At 42.1% G+C, this 17,835-nt stretch overlaps 1 protein-coding gene across 3 annotated transcripts in view; it reads right to left on the bottom strand.

Moving 5' to 3' along the window:
• The window catches only part of TBXAS1 (thromboxane A synthase 1), a 230,903-nt gene that overhangs the window by 65,485 nt on the left and 147,583 nt on the right, over window positions 1–17,835 (bottom strand). For 2 of the 3 annotated variants that reach the window (XM_005435041.3, XM_055712869.1), the window contains one exon: window positions 3,103–3,417. The exons of the other annotated variant lie outside the window; for it this stretch is intronic. In XM_005435041.3, the coding sequence (XP_005435098.1) occupies window positions 3,103–3,417 (315 nt within the window). The remainder of the gene's footprint in view (window positions 1–3,102; window positions 3,418–17,835) is intronic. 3 annotated transcript variants of the gene reach the window in all.

The following is a 17,835-nucleotide window of genomic DNA, read 5'->3' as shown; positions in this document are numbered from 1 at the left end:
ACAGGAGCTGCTGTAAAATCAGACCACAGCTTTACACCACAGATTAGGGCAATAAAACATGCTGCATGAGGCAACTGAAGTGTTTGGAGGAAGGAAGGGGGACATGGTGGAGAGCATTTTGTAGTTATAATTACCTGAGTATAAATCTGGCTGAAGGGGGTACTGTGTTTAACACTTGTGTATCTGCAAATCAAAGCAGTCTTGCACCACCTGTCAAAACAACCTGACTGTACCATTCTCCATGTTTTGGCCTTCTAAAGCCCTTCCCTTCTGAAAATTGCAAAGCACCTTGAGCAAAGCTGATGTGCTGAGTACAAGCAACAACCTAATCAAATTTCTTAGCAACTGACTTGATAACTAACTGTGAGCCTGTAGCTGCTATGCCCGCTCCCTTCCTCTCCCTTGCATGACAACTGAACATAGCATCTATATATACCCTGTTTTAAAATAGCTTCTGCTCCCGTAACTTGCAAACTGTTTGCATAGATCTTACTTTCTAGGCTAAAAGTAGTTAATTGCAGGCACTAAGGGGACTGAACTGCTGCACCCTTTTCCTTATTCTGGGATGGGCTCCTTGAGCAGTGCAATGCCCCCCCTCCCCCCCGCCCCCCAATCATGAAATGTTTATAATAGGAAATCTTTTTAAGGATGGGGCTGCACAGATTAGATCTATGCATTTCCTGGTATCAAGGACACCAGATGAATAGTTATCCTTCCCTCCCTCTTTTCCTTGGCCATACAGCCATATATGCATCATCTAAAGCTAAACCTGAAAACTAGTAAAGTATGAGGAAGAGATCTGAATGCTTCTTCCAATCAATATATGACGTGAGACCGCATGGTTTGGGATTAGGCACCACACAGACTGTGTACAGTGCTGACCTGCAAAGACCATGCATTTCATTTGAGTCCCACATCTCTACACCAAGTTTTGACTTCTCTGCCACAAGTGTCGCTAGCTCTAGAACCTCCCCTAGATACTGCAAAAGCTAAAATTATTAGCAAAATATTCCTGTTAGAGAACCGAGAGAGTCAAGCATTACGTGTTTGAATTGGATTATTATTGAAATAATGATATTAGTGAGTGACACCTCAGACAGACCATACACAACACAGGGTCCATTTAGTTCTCTAGCTTGGACCTGGAGTACACTCACATGCAAGTCTCTTACACTGGTTCACACTGCAGTCGTGAACCGCAAAGCGAGAGCTCCTGTAACTGGAACTAAACCAGAAGATTGGTCCAACTGCTAAGGGGAATTTGGTACACAGGACCAGACTCAGACCAACCCAAAATAAACTCCTGAAGTGTGTACAGTGTGCACCCAACAGTTCCCACTACCAACTGTGCTAGATCATGAATCTGTGTCTCCAAGACCACACCTCTTGCTAACTTAGACACAGCCATAAACATGATCTCCCTATGTGAAATGTCCGTAAGCGACTGGCCAGTTAATGACTGCTTGCAGTCAGCTTCCTATGCACTTACATGGAGAAGTTTATTAATTCATATCCCCATCTACAGACAGATGTGAATGGCATCACGTACCTATCACACTGGATACCTCTCCCAGCAGTTTCGCTTTGGTTTCTTAGGCTGTCAGTTTTCAGGAACTGGCGAGGAGATGAACCGTATTTTCCTTGGGGCTGCATAATAGGAGTTTCTATGTGCAATTCGGCCACTGATATTAACAGTAACTGCACATACTGCAGGCCAAGTTGCACCTTCACACCTTCACAAGTCTTAAGGAAGTCAATTGAACTAACCAGACACAAGGGCATAATAAGGTCTGCTGTATTTGCATGAAACAAGTAAATACGTTCCAGCTGGAGTGTTGTAGACTTAATAACCTAAGAATATAACCCGAGCCCTATAGGTTAGGACACAACACATCAACGGTTCCATTGTATTGACTTAACTCACACCAGAGGTATGAAGCATGCACCAAGAAAAAGTCCTGTGGATCAAATTGCGCAGTCCTAACCTCCGCTGCTGTCATCCATCTGCACCCTCAGAGCAAAACCAATCTTAGACAGAGAATCACCATGCTCAGAACCTCATCATGCAAGAGAAAAGACCACATTTCCCAAGTACCCAAATCCTGGCTTTTATGTTTGCACAAGCAAAAGGAGAGAAATAGTAGCTTTTGAATGGGCACACTTTGCACAATCAAGAATTTTCTTTTACCAGCAAAGCAGAAAATTATACAACTCTTTTCTTGTTCTGTAAGTACGACACAGAGGATGGAATGCATAAAAAGCATGAAACTCCCCAAACTCTATAGTTAGGACTTTCAACATGCAAATCCAGCAGCTAAAAAACTGCAAGAGAGCCATGCCTAGTGTCATTTTATTCCTGTTAGCTTCATGATCCACTATAAAAGTGTTCATGAAAGAAAAAGACCCTCAATCTGAATTCTTGTAACTAACAAGTTGTGCAGAGCATGTAGGGTGGAAAAACGGCTGCTGCATGGTCTGCTAGATACACCAAATATTGTCAATGGTTATCCAGGAAACATAAATGCCCTTGGTAAATACAGATAGTGAAGAAGTAGGAATTTGAACACAGCATAAGAGAGTTAGATACTGTGATTTGGTTTTTTTTTTTTTCAAAGCACACGTATATTCTGCTGCTGAAGAAAAAAAAATAGAAGTATGAACATCTCAAGCAAAGCTTTGCAGTTTGTGGTTTGTAAGAACACTGTTTATGTTCTTACCAAGATCAGTAAATAAAATTGACCACAAAAACAAAAAATAGTATCAGGACAAGAGATAAAAAAAGAAAAGTTTTGGTTTAGAGTCTGGCAACAGCTGGTTTATTTCGGTAATGTAAAATATTTTGTAAAGGGTAAGCTTTCACCGTGACACAAAGTTTCTGAGCAATCTCTTCAGTTGCTGTAAAGTGACATTATTTAACAGTTTCAAAAAACCCTACCTCAAATAGATTAATCTTGGGTTTTTTTGCTGAAAATATTAATAAAATGTTAGTATATGAACACATAACTGAGGCAAATAGGGGTCATGCAGGTGCCACAGTGGCACGACAACATTCACATTGCCTTGTTCCTTGCATGAAGCTTCACATCAGCACATTGTACTCACGTGTTTTGCTGAGAACTCATCAACCTCCTGAAGCACCTTCTCCTGGCACTCTGGGTTGGTGGCTAGCAAGTATGTGGCAAAGGACAGTGTGCTAGTGGTGGTCTCATACCCAGCAATCAGGAACAGGAAAGCTTGGCCTGCTATCTCATCCTCTGTTAACGTCTTCTGAACCTTTTCAGATGGGGCCCTGCCAGCAAGAGGTGCCTCATTCTGGCTGGAAGCGGCAGATGGACTGATCACATCCAAACACCCAGCTGCCAGGGAGTCAGCTGAGTCGCGGGAGTCGAGCATCCACTGGAGAAAATCTCTGCGCCTCTGCAGAATACAGGATGAGAAGCAGCACAAAGAATGGGTCACAGACCAAAGCCTTTACCCATGGAGGATGGAAGGAGAAAGCTGCTTCCTACTTATACTGCCCACTGTATAAAACCTGCCCCAGTGGCCACTTGGCTCCCACAAAATGGCCACCAGCCTTTCACTGAACAATGAGACTTCTATAGATCAGCTGGAAATGCCGTCACTAAGAGCCTGTCACTGCTTTCTTCCCGGTGGGATGAGACTGATCTGCCCTCAGTACATAACAGGTACATATTTTCCCAGAGGACTGCTAATGGCCAGCTCCATACACAGCTTCTTTCATTCTCAGGGTGCGTTCTTGGCACTTGCTGAAAATAAGGGGACTGACACAGTCAATGTACAGTCCCATGTGCACCTGCCAAGTGGAGGTGGCACAACTCATGCTTGGAGGAGTTGGCCCATCTGCTTGGAGGCATCATCCTTATTTGTTCACATGGTCTAAAGCATGAAGGTCATCACATAGGTTTAGAGTTGCATTTACAATGATTTCTGTGCCAGCTTAAAAAGACAGGACTAGAAACCGAACTCAGTAAATTGGTGCATCTTTTTATGAGAAAGTACAATTATGAACACTTGCATCAACATAGCACTTTTAAATTATTTTTTTAAAAAACATATTTGCAGAAACACATAACAGTAAGCATTTTTCTACCGTAAAACCTGTTAGGGTGGCTTGGCTTTGCAAAATACTCACTGAATGATTCTGCTGTTGTGAAAACTGCTTTCTTTCATGCTAGTTTCTGACAGAAAAACTCTAATAAACAGACCTATGGACAAGAGTGAGTTGACTCCAAACCAGTCTGGACAGCAAGCTTGATTAGTCTTTGAAATATAACCCAAAAGGTTCGAATTGACTTTTGGGAGTGGGCATAATAGAATTGTGCTGAACCTAAGCCATAAGGCTATGTGATTGATTTTCAATTCCTCAAATACCAACAGAATACATGATAGCTCAAGGACTTAGAAGTGACTGCAGTGCCAGAACATGACAACTTGTACAGTGGGATGGACAAAAGAAGGGACCAAGTCTTTCTTCAAAAGAAAAAAAAATGCTGTAAAGCTGCATTTATCTGTTAAAAACAAATCATTTGAATGATTTCTTGGATCTGATGAATGAGAGATAAAGTAGAAAAAGACAAAGCCAGAGAAAAGGACAGGCAAACAAGATAAGAGTAAGGAAGGGCTAATTAATTATAAATGTCAAAGAACTTAATCAGATTTATTTTTTTCACACAACACGGGAAAAGAGAGCAGTGAGACAACAAAAGAGAAGAAATTTTAGTGTCCTGTGCTTATCTCTTCTGCCAACAAACTGTTCTGAGCTGTCTACAGGCAGAGAGGAATAATTATTTTGAGGTTTCAGTAACACAAGGGATTGGCACACTGCCTTTTTAACAGTCCTTTCCCTCCACCCCACAGAACCTTTTTATTTTGCAGGTGCACCATAGCACACCTTGCACTCTGGTGCACCCAAGAATCAATGCTCCAGGTAATAGTTAATGCCACTCACAGCATGCTTAAGGACAACAAATTGGCCTGCCAAACTGCATCACCTCCAAGGCATGGGATACATGCTTTTCCCCCAGCAAGTGAAGGCACACAAAGCAACATTATATATATTGTGCTCTGTGACTTAGGCACAATTTTCATATTCAAATTGGCCATGCTTCCTTGGTCTCTCATTTCTAATACAGCAAGCAAATATTTGCAACTGCCCTGCCACAGTCATCCTCCTCCAGCATGATGGGATACCTCTCTTTTATGTTCCTCTAGACTGGAGGAAGCAGCACTTCATGCATGCTTCAGTTATGCATAGCTAAAAAGCTCATTCAACTTTTCCAGGAAGGGCTTTATTCACACTTTGGGAGTCCGTCTACTGCATAACTCAGAGTCCAACTCTTTGGCATAGCCTATGCTTCAGGAATTTTCCTGGTACATATATTTGGGTTAGGTAATTTTTTAAATTAAAAAAAAAACAAACACAAAACAGTCCAGTTCCAGTGTGTGCATTAATGTGTGGATAAACTAGTCCAGTATAGCAGTGAACTGCAATAGTAGAGGTATTCCCTTTTACCCGTAAGACCAGTCATCATCACCTAAACTATCTTTATAGCATATAAATACATTCATATTCAACAGAGTTGTAGCACTGTAACATACTATAGCTCAAATGGTATATAACATTTGGTATGGTTCTGCATTCATCCTTCTCTAGCTGTGAATTTTCTTGTAAACAAACCCATTGCTCTCTGAGGGTTTGCAGTTCCCAGTTAGCTGAGTCTGGTCTTGTATTTAGACAACACACTCTCCAGAGACCCTATAAGATGTTTCTCTAGCCTTAGACAAAATCAGGTCCTGGCCTTATACAAAGCATCTGGTTATTGCTATGATAGTAAAGTAATGATCATAATGACTAGTGAATAAAATTTCATTCGTGAGAATTTTTGCTGAAAGCAAACTTAATGAATGCTAGCACAAGTGCATACTCCCAAGAATGTGCTCTGAAATGCCTCTGTGGCCATTTTGAGGAGCTCTTTTTATTACTCACACAATATATTTGTTTAGGAATTTAAAAGCTTGCCTTGTTGCAGAATCTGTTTATAAGGTCACCCTATCGAGAAACAACTAGATACCTTATCTGTGCCATGTAATTTGTTCACAGGTAAGCAGGGGTTACTAAGAGCAATGGATTCATAAACAATCCTTACAAAAACAACATTCATTTGTAAATACTGCTTGAATAATAGTGGGGAAAAAAAGGCATAAAATTAGAAGGATGCAAGCTTTTTTTCAAGATAATTCTACACAGTGGAAGGAGCTGTATTTTAGGAAAGCTACTCTTCCTTATGGCTCATTCTACTTCACTCTAGGCATCAGTATAGAAAGCAACATAAAAAATCGTCATCAACCCAAGCGAGAGAAAAGATTTCCAGGGTTATAACCAGTCATAATGAAACATATTTTTCTTCCACACCATCAGGATGGAAAAATCACTCTGACTCAAAAACCTAACAGTGGCAATAGAAGCAAACACTAGCATAAAACCGAATGTAATTGGATTGTTAAGTGCTAGAAATGAGGAAAAGGTAGCCCATGAAAATTCACAGGGGTTTTCTGCACTTTGGTTGATAGCAGGGAGGGGCGGGGGTGGGGGGTGGGGTAAGGAAGGTTTTTTCAGTTTGACAACAACAGACCAGGTACTGACAGTGTCACTGCACAAAAACATTCTCTGGTCATCACGTACAGCTGCTGGCTTCCTTTTTTCCATCGAGGATATTTGTTTGATTTCCCTCACAAAAAGCAGAAGCCTGTAATAGCCTCTATCCTGTCCTCTGACACTTGCATAGTTATGTTACAATGGCCTCAGAAACAAGTTCCCGCTTCAAAAGAACGGTGTGCCAATGCGATGGCCTCTTGTTTTGCCCCTGAACAACACAGAGCCTATCATTAAGCCAATGAAAATTGCATGGAAAGCTACCATTTGAAAAAATCTAATTTGAACACAGTATGGGACAGGGTGCATATCTAACTTGGTGGTGACACAGACATCCCCTTTGAAATATATAATAAGACAAGCCCCGCTTTCGGCTTCCCCAAGATAGACACCTTGCAATATATTTCCTGACACCAGTGTTCTGGGCTGTATCATTTCTCTCATTAGTCTCCTTAAACATCACCTGGCCATGCAGAGAAATCATTCTGCACAGAAGCGTAACAAGCTATGTGCTACACACTGGAAGAATAGATGTGTGCTATACCAGGGAAGGCCAATTCGGCGGTATCTATCACCCCTCCTCAAATCACTGCTTTTAAGTTTTGCAGCTGTCAGAAGACGACAGATATATCGCTCACATGCATGATGTATCATGACTTTTCTCACAGGAGGCAAGGGTCCTGGGGGGCGAGGGACATCTCCAGCTCTTTCCATCCTAAACAGGGAACTGTGTTTTCATATCTAAGATCGACATACCAGATGACGTTTTGGCAAATTCATCGCTGCTTTGGGGATCGAGGGGACCCTTGGGTTATGCTTTTGGTAGAGAGATTGAGCCATTCAACTTCTCTGCAAGGTGAAGTAAAAAATTGCTGAAGGAATATGCCAAATATATATCAGCTGGAATTTTTGTTCTTAATGCTGTGATTCCAGTTGTGTCTTCTGCAAACTATAATCAGATTTTCATGACTGATAGTTCAGCTCCCTGTTTTGGGTTCAAAAGAGCCCAGAACTACAGAAAGCAACTTAAAAATTAATTGAGGAATCAAACTAGATGACATAATTGGTTGATATTCTGTAAAGCACTTGCTGTGGTGCAAGTCATACAAATGTGATGCTGCTAATATAATGCCATTCACAATAAACTGTGCAGAACCTCCTAGCTTTTCTCAAATGCTCTGATGGCATCTCAGAAAAGCAGAAGCTAAGCTTCAGAATCCTTATCTAACAGGTAGTAAGCTCACACCTCGTATTATTTCTGTTTCCTACAAACCTGTACAAACTCTGCTGTATTAGTTTGTATCCAGCTCACTTTTTGTGAGTCTGAATAGCAACCATCTTTTAGGTGAGACAAACCTGTGTCACCCTGACATTATCAGTAAAGCACTGTGGTAGCTACCCAGACCCTTTTGAAAAAGCACAAAATGCAGTGCCACTAAAATTATAATTTTGTCAAACTGCTTTGAAAGGATCAAATTCAACCCCTCCCTAACACTTGCAGGTATGATTTTTTTGTCAGTGAAATCACAAAAAAGCCAGTCTCTCTGCCAATACATACAGTCCCTAAACATTTCAGAAATTGTTCTTTTGCCTTGTGCATGAACCCAGAAGCTGGAATTAACTGAGAGGCCAGAGCTGATCGCCCTCTAATTTGTGTGTCTGAAGGCTGAGGTCATGGTGCTCTCAGGGGTGATGCTCAGCTCTGGAAGGACCTGGCGACTGTGGAACTGCAGGGTACAGAGGTTGTTCAAGAGTGGCTGGGAGGCTTTCGGTCTGGCAGAAAAAAACCCCTTTTGTTCGCATGTGTTAACATCAGCTGGTGAAACCACTGTAATGTTTTTATTGCAAATAGGCTGAATGTCTGAAGGCAGGCATGTCTTACAAAGCAATATAAGTTGCATTAAAAATCTGAGCAAATTTAAAGGAAAAAAAAAGTTCACGGAGTGCCCACTTGGAAAGTGGAGCAGTCTTTTTCCAGTCTGGCCTGATCTTAACATTTGTAGTGAAATTCTACACTGAGAAGGTTTTGTATAACTTTGGACTTGTTCTGATATTTTCATACATTATCAACGCTAAACTCTTAGGCAAGTTTCTGGCAGCAGTTCACAGCAATGAGGGAGCACTGTGAGTGTTCAGTGACACCACATTTGATGTCATAAGCCACAGCAACACCTTTGCTTTCTACTTGAAAGAAAAAAGAAGTGTCCCTACAATAATGTTGCAAAAAGGCTACATGAGATGCTAAGCAGGCCTAGATGGGGCAGGTATGTCAGCAAATTGATGAAAGCACCTGAGCATGGGAAGTATTAAGCACTGTAACAAAACATATCTTCTATATGCTACCAATAATATTAAAAAAACCCACAACAACAACAAAAAAAAACCCAAACCAAGTAAGTGTAAATTCAAGTATGACATGGATTTTATAGGCTCAGTTTGCCACTAAATCTGCAGTGGCCAGTATGAATTACCAGATAAAGCACTGACCTCCACAGGAGCTGAGATACTTCAAGCTGCGCTCCCTTTTTTGCCTTTAAAACATAGCTATAACTGGTGTGGCTTCTCCATCTTAAAATTGGTACAACACATCACATTTTACAAAACCCCGTGAGGAAAAAAGCTAATGATGATCTCAGAAAACCCTTTAAGACCTAGGATGAAAACAGATGTACAGAGGCTCAGAGCTTCAGGCAAAAGCACCATCACATGGGGGAAAGAGGCCTGGAAGGATCTCAGTAAGTTATCTACGCCATTCCCTTGCCATGAGGCAGCATCAGCCAAACCAACACTGACAGCTGCTTGTCTAACCTGTTCTTAGAAACCTAGCCAAACTCCAGCTTCCCACAGCCCCCCCAGGCAGTCCACCCCAGCACTGAACCATCTTCATCACTGGAGAGGGTTCCCCTGCTCCAGTGAGTCACTGCAGATTGCTACATTTCACCCAGCTACACCGGTAACATCTGAGGCTCCACAACCTGTACTTGTACATGTATCTCATATATATATATATTTATAACTTCAGTAGGCCTTTAGCAAAGCATGATGATAACAGAAATATCATACTACTGAAAAATACAAAACTATTTTCATGTGATACTATCTCCTTTCATGAGGCAAGAGAGAAGAGTGCTCAGGTACTGCTGGTTTCTTCCTCAAAAATTTTGCACTTTTCTGACCTTCAAAATGCAAAGTTAAAGTAAGAGGTTTAGTAATCCACAGAGGCACAGGCAAACCTCATTTGACCTGATAATAAAGCTGGGGGGAATTCTCAAAACCAAAATTTTGTTACAGACCCACCTCACTTCAGCTTAAACCGCTGCAAGCGGCACTGGAGGGCTCACATCTTGAAACAACAGCTGCCTCCTCGAGATGTTCCCACATAGTCCAGGGATGGGAATAGATTTGAATTTCAGATCTAACTGTTAGCTAGTGGAGAGAGAGCAAAGAACTGTTTCTAGCTGAGACAAGCTTAACATAGCTCTTCGGCTCTTGTAGAAGCAGGCTGGTTATAATCTTAAGTGTGTGGACCTGTTGACTGTGAGCTGCAAAGACCCTAGCTGGAGGCCTAACTTAGCTGAAGTGATACGTAGGATGAAGAGATACTACAATTAGGGGAAAGAGAAAACAAGGCATACAGCTATGTGATTGTTTCATTAATTCTGTGGGCCCACAGAGAAACTTATGGCTTGCCAAGAGAGCTGGAAACCCTTCCAGTAGCTCTTCAGTGTAAACCCAAGCGATTGCTTGCAGCCTGGTCCATTTACACCCCTAATGAACTGACCGTGGTCTCTGACTCTGGGGACTTTCCTTCCAATACGAGGCTGAGCAGAATGAGCTGGGCATCTACAAGAAGCACTAAGTTTCTCCATGAAATTCAGTCTAATGGCAAACAAGTGTCATGCACTGTGGCAGCTGGTTGGCATCTCTGCTGCACTGGGCTGGCAGCCTCAGCCCAGAGCACGGCACGAGAGTACATCCGTCCCAGCTCCCTCCATCGTGTGCACACATGGGGAAGGCTCAGAATACAGCCCAAAGTTCAATGGCTAGGGAGTCTCATCCAGTTTTCCCAATCCCTGCATCACAGCGAGCGAGAGTCACTGGTAGAAAATTAACAGTGGACTGCAACCTCCTTATTCTGTATTTGCAAAACATTCAGGATAACAACACTCCGATCATGACTCCTGGCATTATTATCAGAGTACAAACAACAAATACTGGATTTGTGTGTGCAGTAGCTGAGCTTCTCCTGCCCCACACGTTTTGCCTCTTGGAGGTGGAGGAGTGAGGTTGTCAGAATACACAGCAGGCAAATACAGCAAAAGAAGAAATAACTGGGCGCTGGGGAAGAACAGCTTGGGCCACCACCGTGCCCCTCTCCCCGCCATGCATGCCAGCGTGTGGAACAGGCACTGAGTCCCCACTCAGCATTGAGCTGACCACACTGTTGCACACTGTATGCATGCCTCCTCTCCCAAAGTTTATCTCGCCTCCTGGTAAACCATCTGACACTCCTCCCCTCCGCTCTTTGCAGGAGGAAGGGAGGACACAGGAAGGGAGTGTTTAGGATAAGTGTCTGACACCCAGAAACTTGACCCTCTGCTGACTCAAATTGCTGACTAAAGGCTGATGCTGCAGGCAGCTCTCTGTTCCTTTTCTATTTGCCACAGATTATAATTGTATTTGCTTAAATTGAATTCCTGATTAATAATCAGTTCTGGTTTTAGCAGTTGCCTGACATTCAAGAAAACGCACAGGAATGTCATTATTGCTTCTTTGTTATTTGTTCTTCCTGCCCCATGCTTGCAAAGCCCCACCACCCACTCCAAAGAGCTGTCAGGACGTGTTGGGGTCATCCTGGGAATTTACTGTTCACATCCTGTCCTCCCTCATATCTCCTTATGGTTTGTTCATGATCCTTTCTTTCTGCATCACATTACATATAGATTGCACACATTTTGAGAGAAGGAACACCTCATTATTTGGTTTTGTGATGGCCTTAAGTAATCCTGGGTAACTAAAAAGTGTCTTTTATTTAACTATACTTATGGATGTGAGACTGATATAAATGACGTGTACTGTTACAAAAAAGTACAGTTAATGTTATTTATGTTCTTTATTAACAATATGGAAAAAAACTTGCCTTTTTTATTACTTCTCTAAGCAACTACTCTCCATTGCTGGTGGGCAATCCTACTGCTGGCTTATCCATTCATGATCACGCCTGCACCCTACATTAGGATTTATTCTGGATCTTCAGCTATATTAAACTGGCTTTTGCCCTATAGTACATAAATTGCCTCTGTATCTGACTCTCCTCTTGTGTGCATGAAGGGGTACAGGTTTCTAACACAGTGGGTGAAAGGGGCATTGGGAAGGAAAGGATTATGTTCAGCTACCCAGTGACCAATAACAAATTGTGTTATCCTCTGCAGTTTCATGGATGCTGGGTTCAGTTATGGGTTTTATCCAATAGATGGCTCCTCGGTAGCAGGAAGGATTCTCCCCCTGCTCTCCTTTCCTTCAGAGTTTCAATACGACTTTCTAATATTTACACAGCTATTATCTTGCAAATATAGGCATTTTGTGCACACTGATAAACACACATAAGAAGCATGTGTGTGTGAATTAAAGAACAAAAGAAAAATTAGATGGCATTTTATATATTTCATGCCTCTTTGTCCTCTGCCAGTACAGGGATGAATGAAAAATTACAATCAGGCAGCCCTGTGGTCTGGAATGCTTCCTAAAGTCAAACTAAAAAAAAACCCCAAACTACTTCAGAAACACATGAATATTAACAGCATGTCAGAATACCAGCTGTCTTTCTCCCCAAAAATATGAGGACATCTCCCACATCTTACATATCCCTGACTGAGCAATACTTAAGCAACTTACAGGCATCATTATTCCTCTGTCAGCGAAAGATTTTTCACAAGGAAAAAAAAATCCTATGTGTAATTATCAATATAATGAACGAGGAGAGCTCTGTATAATTGGCAGGGTGCAAGTTAACATCATTATGAGCAATGCTGCCACTTCTGAGATGGCGAAAGTGAATATGCTTTTGTTGTTTTCCAGAAAAACATAATCAGAATAATAATAGCAAAACCCGAGACATTAATTACATTCAGACAAATCATGTTTATCCCATACAGGCACTTGTGACTTCTCTGAATCAGAAGAGCAGTTCCCAGTCATTTCTCTTCTGAAATCTACCTTGTAACTCATTCAGATCTTGTCAAACACCTGGCAGTACCCTCACTTTGGGAACTGTGACCCTGTGGTCAGACCACATGATCAAGTGAAAAGTGAAAACAGAACACCCATAATAAATCTCAAAGAAGCCAGACCACGGCTATTTAAATACCTACGGCTTAACACTTCAGTGGGGCACAACTATAAGCCCACTATACCTGCTGTTAGCATCTAAAATAATAACATTCCTAATAACAACCTTTATCCTTGAAATATTAAGCTGCTTTGAAAAGAGGGGGAAAGGTACCAGTTTACTATAACTATTTATAAAAATATATAGCATCTCAGTACTATTATTATTCTTACAGCCGTAGTAACTGTCAAGAAAAAAAATAATGTTTCTTCTCTGTTCAAAGCTGAGCACAATCACTGTTTACATTTCAGTGCTCCAGAAGGACTTGCCTAATTCCGTAACTCAAATCAGCTTTTTGCTAGCTAAAACCTGGAACATTCAAACCAACTTGCACTTTGCTCACTCCAAATTAAGCTCATCAGCATGCTTGATCATGGACTGTTACCTACTGCTTCCCTTTACTCCTGAGTGGACACCCCAAACAGCCCTCCAGCCTAATGGGTACCGTGCAGAGAAACAGCACTCGGCGTAAGGGCCCTCTGCATGTCCAGGGAACAGCCATGGCATTGCTCTTAAACTGTGCAAGGAGCAGATGTAACCCCTGGCCAGTCCCGATACTGGTGAAACACAAAAGCTCCATCTTCCCTCTTTTATCTCTCTTGGGATGCTGCAGCTGGCAGAACTTACCCAGACCCAAAGCCAAGCCTGCAGACTTTCAACCTCCCCCCCTTTTTAAGGGGGCAAGTCACAAACACACTGAATATCAGAGTTCACAACTGAAATACTGACAATAATTTTCACTGTGGAGCAGTTTAAAACAGGCAGCAGTGATATTCATTAAGCTGTTAATAATGGATTGTGGCACAAAGCAATTTATCAAGTTTCCACTGTAATTAAAATCACTGAATATTTGGGCACTTGCAATGCACCTAGCTCTCCCTGCTTCTGAAGCTTTACATTTTAATGTGAATTATGGCTTGCTCTCCCCAGAGACCTACTAAAAAGCCCATTTTAATTGGCATGTTTTTAATTGAGATTACATTATTAAAAAGTGTACATTTCTGTTGAAGAGAGAAAGGAGGTGTTCAGCTCCCCTCTAGTCTCTGTCTCTCTTAGATATAGCCTGCTTATCCCAGTGGGAGGGAAAAATGAAGGGTAGCCACTGCAAAGAAAGTGGAGAAAGCCCTGCACAGACAGTCCGTGAAGCCAAGGCAAGGCTGCCATTGACTGCCGTGGATGCAGGATTTCCTAGGTGGATTTTTGGGGAGGGAGAGGAATCGCTGCAATTGTTAGGCTGCTCTTTAGCAAAAGGCAGACGGAGGAACACCATGCAGGGATTCCTGCCTCGCAGCCAGCTGACAACGAGGGCACATTTTAAAAAGCCCCTCCTCAAGGTTTCCAGTGACAGACAATCTGTCGTTTTCCATAATAAGTAACTATAACATTAAATCATCCTCAAACTCCAGCTACGGTCACCAGCATCCGGATGGGGTCTAGTAAAGGTCTCTGCTGTGATGGCTCCAGCAGGCTGAGGCAGGGGGAGGCAGCCCCCGGGGCAGCCTGGGCATGGTGGCAAGAAGAGAATTGCCCCAGCAAACAAAGTTGGTCACCTTTGTGTATCAAGATGGTCAGACTGACTTGCCACCAGGTTCAAAAGAAAAGCAACTTCATGCACTTGGCATCCAAATGCTGGCCACATAAATGGTTCTGTTTGCAAGGCAGGCTGTCAGTGCCTCTCGTAAGTAGGGGTATGCATCTGCTAAGGTAAGTAGACACAAGAGAAAAGGGAGAAATATCAAAGGAGTGCAAAGTAGATACCCAACAGTTGAGACAGATCAAGGGAAAAACCTCCAGAGATCAAAACATGCCAACAGATGGACAAGACAGTTGAACCAGAATGAAATATCATGGAACGCTTTTTCATAACTGCTTCAGTAAAGGTCATACTGTATTGCAAAAAGAAGGCAGTGTGTGGGGCTGTGAGAGGTCACTGTAGGCAAACAGAGACACAGAGAGGCTAACAGAGACAAACTCAAAGATCACCCACTAAATACCACAAGTGCTGCAACTCCCCTCCTAGTTCAGGGAGATACTCGGGAAGGAAGGATGGTGAACCAATAACAAATAAAGGAAAAAAGAACAAAAGGATGAAATATAAGACAAAACTGAAAATGTTAAAACTCACAGAGAAAGGGAAAGCTGTGTTATTGCAATTAGGTCAGTCAATTTGTGATTTTTTTTTTCTAAATTAAGAATTTAGATGCTATGCTCTAGTTATACATCAGAAGAATGTCTGTAGAGGGAAAGTACCCAAACATACTATTGCTCTGAACAGCAAGGTAAATATATAAACCCCCCAGTCCCAGCAAACAGATCCCTTGCAGATTTAGATCAAAAGTAAAAAAAAAAAAAAAAAAAAAAAAAGGTTAAGTAAATGAAGATTAGATTTTATATCCCGTCTTATATCCTACCTTGGCATTAAAGGCCACCACCCTGTTATGCAGAAAATTAATCTCCAGATGATTTCATTTTATGGCATGTTTCCCTTTGTTTGCTGATTTGAAAACCCCACACCCGGGTTGAAGAACAGATCACAGATTAAGCAGGAAAAAGGAAGGGCTTCCAGCAACCTAAAGTAGGATCTTCTGAGAAACTGGGGAGTGACAGACCGCAAGGGTAACGTACAGAAGAGATGAGGAACTGTGAGAGAGAAAAGTTACAAAAGAAAGGTAATGTGCACAACCTCAGGGTGACATTTTTTCCTTTCAGCCAAAGGGATGAATACCCAGACTGTACCACTAAGGAAAACAAACGACAGGGAACAAGGAACGGGAAAAGGCACATTAGAGAAGATTTACTTTATGCTGAGGGAATCGCAAAGGGAAACTGCTTCCAAGCCTATAGGAGAATGACACTGAAAGACAGATGTAACACTGCTTATGCTGGATATTTTGCACAGATGAGAACATGCAGCAGAAAGGCCAGATTACTTACTGATTTGGCATGTATCAACAGATATATGACTACATCAGATTCTGCTCCAAGTGCTATAAAAGAAAGGCAGCTGGAGATGCTTTACTCCCTTCCCAGAAAACAGAAACCTTTTTCTCAGCCCCGGACACAGCAAAGTCTCATTGGGTATGTGTAACTTCTGTGACCCAACACCCGGGAACATTTCCCCAAAGACACACAGTGACCCAACAGGTTGCAACAGCCTTGATCCAATTATTTTCCCCAATTGGAGTATAAGGATGGATGCTAACTAACCAGGGGACAAACTTTATGTCTAAGGTCATGAAACGGCGGTATTGAGTACTAGGTATAAAAAGTATTAAAGTCTATGCCACATCCTCCTCAAACAGATGGCCTTTCAGAAAGATTTAATCAGACATTGAAATGCATGCTGCGAATACTCATTACTAGCACAGGATCAGGCTGGGACAAGTGGCCAGCACTGACGTTATCGCCTACAGGGAATTACCACAGGCATAAACAGGATTTTCAACATTTGAACTTCTCTCTGTATAACAAGCACAGGGTCCCCTTGCCATCATAAGGGAGGGTAAAGCAAAAAATTCATGATGGGGTGGGCCACGTCTAGGTTGCAGAGGAGAAGCGACAGACCCAGGCATTTATAAGGAACAACCACCTTTGGTTTTTTGGCTTGTTCATCCTCCATTTTTTGCCTGTGCTGGTCAAGCCACCACAAAAACTGTGACACAGAGCTGTGCTTGCTGGATCTCACCTTCAAAGCACGATGAGCTCTTGCTCTTCTTATTTTTATGGACACATATAATGAAGATGTGACCACTCCCTCTCCTTCAATATCAAGAACAGGAAAAACAGGGTACAGCCACAACAGCCAGCACCTAGAAGGAAGTGTAAGTAAGGCTGGCCACAAACGAGAGAGAGAAAGAGAGAGGGGGGGAGAGAGAGAGAGAGAGAGAGATTGACTTCTGATTTCTCCTTCAGCGATGGGGTGGTTTCTTTGAAAAAGATAGATTTGCCTTTCAGTTCTTTCCTCCTCCAGTTTTTCCACAGCAAACATTATGTGGAAGAGTGCTTAAGCTATCTTTTGGCCTGGATTTTTGATAAACAGTATTTTAAGTGACTGATTTTATCACATAAACACAATTTTTAAGTCACTAAAACTCTTGACATTACCAACAACCGAGCATGTGAGTTTGTTTATTTTTACTCTGGATAAAAAAGCCTTTTTTCAACACAAAAAAATCCCTCCCTTCTCAATTAAAAGATGCTTCTCATACATCAGCCAAGCCAAATGTCCATTTTCACTTCCTGCACCGGCTGAGGAAAACAGGAGGAAAATGCATGCAAACCTTACTGACAGAAGCATTAAAGATCTTCCTCCCTGTAACTCTGAAAGCATCCTGTTGGTCTAATGACTCCCTGTGGATTAATGCTGCTATAGGGAGCATTTGAACCTCCCATTCTGCTCAGAAAGGGGCAAAGTGACCATTTTTTTTTTTTAAGGCCCTCTGAAGGAGCTCCACCACACAAGTCTTAGAAAGTAAGGTTAGCTTTTCCTGCACAGAGACAATGTCCCAGTACTGTTTGCAAGATCATTCTTGACAACTCTGGATATGCAAAAACTTCCACCAGCCTAATCAGTATGAACACCCTGGTTCTTTGCTTTCATTTCTGCCCTTTGGTACAAGTCTATGTTCTTGCAAACTGAAGCATGTGAGCGGTGCTCCAAGAAGTCAGTGAGACAGCTCATGTGGAACATGTGAAATATGAGATAGGGACACTGCTCCTGTCACCCCCTTAAGAAGAAAGGAAGACACACGGCAGCGGCTCAAGAAGATAAAAG

Source organism: Falco cherrug, chromosome 5 (assembly GCF_023634085.1).
Source record: "Falco cherrug isolate bFalChe1 chromosome 5, bFalChe1.pri, whole genome shotgun sequence".
Taxonomy (NCBI): Eukaryota; Metazoa; Chordata; class Aves; order Falconiformes; family Falconidae; genus Falco; species Falco cherrug.
Note: the sequence above shows the minus strand (reverse complement) of the source record. Positions and strands in the feature narration are given on the sequence as shown.